Source organism: Loa loa, assembly GCF_000183805.2.
Source record: "Loa loa unplaced genomic scaffold supercont3.988, whole genome shotgun sequence".
In the NCBI taxonomy this organism is placed as follows: Eukaryota; Metazoa; Nematoda; class Chromadorea; order Rhabditida; family Onchocercidae; genus Loa; species Loa loa.
Genome location: NW_018109168.1, coordinates 1 through 6,066, shown reverse-complemented (window position 1 = coordinate 6,066; position 6,066 = coordinate 1). Strand labels below are relative to the sequence as shown.

Here is a 6,066-nt window from a genome sequence, read left to right as displayed (position 1 = left end):
ATATTATATTATATTATATTATATTATTAGTTTATATATATTACTATATTATACATTATGTTGTATATTATGTTATATTATATAGGATTAATGATATCTCTTCTTCTTCTTCTTACGCAATAAATACAGTGCTCGATTCATTTACAAAGTATGTTTTCAGTAATTGGTGATGAAATTTTGAAAGGTGTAACAAATGATGTGAATTCGAATTTTTTCTGCAAGGAATTGTATGGTCGAGGAATTCTGCTGAAAAAGGTATATAGTAATAGCGTTACACTGTAACACGTTTTCATTGTCCTGAATAAAAATGCAGTTGAGTATATAAAATGATTGGTTTCAAGATGGAAATTAAAAATTTACTCATCCATATTTATCTATGTCTTCATTAATTTATTTGTTCAGGTTTCGATTAGTCTTTGCTTTTCATTCAGACTTTTATTCATTAATTCATTTATTAGTTTTTCTGTTTTCAGATTTACTTGTTCATTAGGCGTGTTAGTGGCGTAATAAGCAAGGAAGCTTTTTGAGCTCCTAAAAGTGTTATGGATTAAATAGTATTTAGTAACTCCAAACTCAATTAGGTGATTTCTAAAATAGTTTTGTTTACTATTTGTTCATCTACGGCCGGCTAGATTGATTGATTGATATAAGTCCTTTGCGGAGGTATTACCGTTATGGAAAATGAAAATTTCTGACAATTTAATCATTTCCAAAAAAAAATCTTGAAAAAAAGCAGACGAGCAAACAAGGTCGGTATGGCTATGATCTATTTGTAGTTCTTCATAAAACCTTTCAACTAACTTTTTTGGAATTTTCGATTCACTGCGAAAAGGATAACGTTCTACTACAGATATCAATAGTGTCTGATAATATCGATGATATTGCATGTGAAGTGAAACAGTTTAGTGAACGTTACGATATTGTCTTCAGCTCTGGTGGTGTTGGACCTACACATGATGATCGAACTTACCGTGGTATCTCCTTATTCTGATTTATGTAGAAATAACTTGTGAAATGTTTATATTTGCGCTTTAAAACATTGGATGTGACTCTTTGTTATGACTCATTCATCGATTTATTTGATTTGATTTTGAAATATCCTGAAGCGTGCATGGTTTGTTATTATATGCAATGTATTGAAACTTGAATTGTAAATCAGTGCTTTGAAATGTAATTCATGTCCGTTAGATAATGGTGAATGCCGATGTTGGAAATAAATATGCAGTACTGAAGTTTTTCCTGAAATTTTCAGAGGAATATATTAAAAAAAGAAAGTTATTTTCAGGATTGGCACTGGCATTTAATGATGAATTAAAACCAAGAGAGGAGATGATGGAATTGATCGAACATTTTATGCGTAGTGTGAACAAATTCATACCTGATGGTGGTCTGCAGCGGATGTGTACTGTAAACTCTTCTATTTATTAATTGAGGATTTTTCGCCAAATTATCCGTATAGGTTAAATTCTCGTAAAATATAGTTTGAGCTGTTGCTTTTGATGTATCTGTAAACTAAGATTTCATCATACGAGGTTATTTTAATGTCCACTGTAATTAAACTTTTATTAATTGATCTTTTTGCTTATAAAACAAGGTAAATATATTGGTAGCACTGATTAATTGTGATTAAAATATAACTTTTTTCAGATACCAAAAAGCGCTCAGTTATTATGGGGTAAACGAACAGTCTTTCCATTGGTGCAGATGCGGAATGTTTATGCTTTTCCCGGTATCCCGGAGTTCTGTACTGAAGCGCTGAAAGAATATGAAGTAAGTGAAATTTTTAAAACACTTTTTCCGCGACGAACAGTCGTGCAACATTTATATATTGTATCGAAATGCCTGCTTATGTCTTCCGTTAGATCTTTACTAGCAGTTCGGTAGTGCAAAGAATTTTGTCTTTCTTTTGATTTTTTTAAGAAATTAAACGAATTTAATAAGGAATTAACATGCCAGCTTAAATATGGTTGGAGCTACGTCTAATGGACTAAGTTACTGATAAAAGAGCTGTATCACTATCAAAGTAATGAGTACGTTATACTAAACAGAAGGGAAAAATTTTGTTCCCGTCAGAAACCAAAAAATAGAAAATAAAAAGTCCACTGAAGTGAATCACACCGAAGTGAAAAGAATGTCAGTTCTTTTGTATAACACCGTTTTTTTGTATTGTTCGAATGGCCTGTTTCTGCATTAAATTCTACACTGTTCTTCAGCTTTTACTATAATTTATATTTTTGCTTTAAATTTAATTGTTTTTATTTCAATCCTTTCGTCTATTTATGTGATTCATAAGCATGAAGGTGTTACGTCATACAGCTTACTAAAACATCGTTGCTGCTTTTTTGCTTCCTTTTCCTTTTGCTTTCCTTTTTTTTCTGTTCCATTTATCGCTTTTTTCAAATTTATAGCATATGATCATATTATTGTTGGTTGGGATTGAAAGATGGGAAAGGTACTGTTTTCCTTACCATATCATCTCAATAGATGTTATACTTCTGAATCGCTAGATTAATGATCTTGAGATTCTTATCATTAGAAGAAAAGACCTTTTTTCCGATCTTTATGTGCTATATATGGGAGAATTTTTTTCTGGTCAAATTATTTTTGGGAAAAGCTGATGCAATACTGTGCAACATGCCTTCCATATTATCGTCCTTGACTAATACCTTCTCCTGGCGGATAACGTAGCGGTAAACCAGGTAGATCATCATAAAATGTTTTTTACAGACTGGAGAGTTGAAATACGGTTGAAAAATTGTCTTATGGTAATGTATTTTTTTTCAGAAATCGATATTTCCATCCCATGCAGTAAAACCATTTTATTCATGCATTCTTCATATAAAGACTGCGGAATTACAGTTTTCGGATTTAGTAATGGAAGTGGTGAAGAAATACAACTCAATGAAAGTTTCGATTGGTTCATATCCGGCAAGAAACAATCAGTAAGTATCTCTTTCTAAGATATCATTGGTATTGCTGTTGGGAGAATGGGCATCTTTTCTTGGCATAAATATTTTAATTTGGTTCTCAAGACTGATAACAAGAATAATTTTGAACAGCTTGGAGTTTTCATAGAACTGTGCAATGAAACAACTATATGAGTAGCACCTTTAATATTTAAAGAGATTGAAGTATTGCTTCAATATCGCATAACTTATATCCTCTTTTTTATTTTTACATTTCCGTTCTCCTTTCATTCCAGATATTACAAGACGAAATTACTGGTCGAAAGTGAATGCGCAGATATTGGTGAGAAAGTTGTACAGGATTTGAAAGCTTCTTTGAAAGGTTACCTATCATTTATTGATTGTTGTCGCTGTATTGTTCAGCAGTAGTTGATATATGAGTTCTAGATTTCTGAGCGAATTTTTATGTTTAGCAGAATTTTGAACCAAGTTTAATCCTCATCTGGTTTCATGTGATACTTAATGTTATCTGTTTAGATCAGATGACATACTTTGATGAACAACCTTGGGTAGATACGGTACAAAAGTTCAACGCTTTTCGGCAAAGAGAATTGGCCAGTGGCTTAGATGATGGTTTTCTGAGTCGATTGGATGATGCTATGAGCTGTATCGACGAAATAATTTCTCTTAATCTGTTAGTATGTTCTCTTAATAAAACTTCGAATACAGAACCTTTTGTAGGATAGGTACAGTTAGGTCTGCCATGCATACCCTTATACTGACCGATCTGAAAGTTTAGTAACTCAGGATTTAATTGGTGGCGATTTGTGGAGATAAGCAAAAGTTTCTATTAAAGTATATATTTGCAAAAGAATAGATGAATATTTGCAGACTGGATGAAATAGCCATATCATTCAATGGTGGTAAAGACTGCACCCTTGTCCTACATCTTCTAAAAACTGCTATCGACAAGTTAGTCTTTTCAAAAAGACTTAGTAGAACCTTTCTATTGTAGAAGAATAATTTCACCCTTTCAAGAACAGGAATTCTTACCAGATCAGAATTTTTGTATTGCAGTAGTATATTGAACTACAAATGACACAAAATGCTCTGACGGGTGAAGACATAAGATTTTTTGAGGGAGGTAGAGGTGCAAATTTGCATTCACCGGTGGTCTGAAGCGTCTCCGATTCTTGGAAGTTATGTTATACAGAATTACCAATTAAACTTGGTAATTACTATGATAATAAGGGAACTGACATAAATTGCAGGAAATATGGATCGGGGCAGACGATACTCGGCTTCCACATAGTGTGTGGTGACAGCTTCCCAGAAATGAATCAGTTCATTATTGACACCACTAAACGGTTTGTTATCTTATTTTTTTACCAGCCCGTAATATACAGTTATACCTTCTGACAAAGCTCTGAATATGTCATATTTAGAGATAGCCGGTTAATACTTCTTTAAAAGGATTATAAATGGGAAAATATTTGTTTGGCTTTGCTGAATAGCAGTTCTGTGCATAATTCAGGAAAGATGAAGTGACATCGACTGCATATTTTTAGATACAACGTTATAGTACTGGAAACATCAGGACCCGTAAGAGAAGGTCTCGTACAATTAGGAAATATGAGGCCAAAATTAAAATGTATATTTATGGGTTGCCGCGCAACCGATCCTTGTTTATCACCTATGAAATCCAAATGTCAATTCACAGACGCTGGCTGGCCACATTACTTGAGGTTAGTATTTTCGGCTTATAGTACTAAATGTTTATAATCATAAAAATGAGGGGGGTATATTCGTTCGAAACTGTGATCTAGGCTACGTTTTCGCATTAACTCGAGCAGCAATTCTAATCTGAAGCAGAACAAAGGTTAGGTAGGGACTTTTTAATGACGCAAGATTTGCTGAAACTTTTAATGACTTTTGGCTACAATTATTATTTAAGAAAAAAAAGGAAATTGCCTGCAGGGTTTGTCCAATTTTGGATTGGAGCTATAATGACGTGTGGCGAGCGCTACGTGGTATTTGCATACCATATTGTCCTCTGTATGACTTAGGCTACACATCCCTTGGAGGTCGTGATACAACTCGTAAGAATGATGCATTGAAGATCATTGCTGATGATGGTTCGGTTGTTGGTTACAAACCTGCATATATGTTAAAAACTGGTACTTTGGAGCGTACAGGAAGAAGCTGAATATTTTTCAAAATGTTCTATTATCCATTATAAATAAATCGTTATAGCATATTGTAGCGATAAAATCCAACAAAATTTAGAAATTTTAAGCCTTGAAGTTTAAAATTTATAGAAATTTTCGGTTAAATTATTTTAAAAATTTTTGGTTAAATTTTTTAATTTTTTTTTTAATTTTTGATTAAATTATTTTGTGCTTGAAACGATTTCATCATTCTTTCCCTCAGAAATATGTTCACTGCCTTTATTTGGGAAAGCAAAAAAATGAAACAGAAAAATTGAAATTCTTAATTTTTATCAAACTTATCTCAACATTAAATCTATTCCAATATTATGACGAATAAATTTGTATAACGCATCTAACAAAAAAAAAAAATACTCGAATTTAGCCAGATGAACACTCGCAACAAATTTTGAACTACGCTATGAGATAGATATGGAGTCCGAAGTAAAGATTTCATGATATTATTCAGCATATATTAATTAAAAGTACTAATTACAAGTTACAAACTAATATAGTTTTACCCTCTGGCTAATATCCCCTCAGTTTTAAAAGTTTGAAAAATTGTAGCGAAAGGAGATGAAACTGTACAAGAAATGATGCAACAGCTTTGCATAAATTAATTATTTTCCACAATGCAATACAGCAACTGAAATGAAAATATTCAGTATAATGGATTAAAAGTGATTGCTATTGTTACATTACTGTACGTGAGCATAGTTTATCGATACACAATGGCTACTCACTCCCAATGAAATTAACATTTATGCATGTGATCTTCGACCAATATCTAACAAAAATGATTGGGTAGTATATAGTGAAATTTTATTTTAGGCCTAACAGAAGGCGATTTACATTTCGAACATTTCTCAGCAAACATGAGGTTATCACATTGGAAGTATAATATGGAATATATTAAAAGAAAAAAAATTGATTTGACAGACATTACCTGATTG

General features: G+C 32.3%; 1 protein-coding gene across 1 annotated transcript; it reads left to right on the top strand.

The window, feature by feature from the left end:
- Positions 1-150: 150 nt before the first annotated feature.
- On the top strand, positions 151-5,112 carry LOAG_11838 (lenep protein; the record flags this gene model as incomplete). Its single annotated transcript, XM_003147357.1, has 11 exons — positions 151-255; positions 851-974; positions 1,286-1,407; positions 1,648-1,770; positions 2,785-2,942; positions 3,203-3,288; positions 3,444-3,600; positions 3,798-3,878; positions 4,178-4,273; positions 4,475-4,651; positions 4,884-5,112. 11 exons carry the CDS (start codon positions 151-153, stop codon positions 5,110-5,112), a joined length of 1,458 nt encoding a protein of 485 aa, XP_003147405.1.
- Positions 5,113-6,066: the final 954 nt, after the last annotated feature.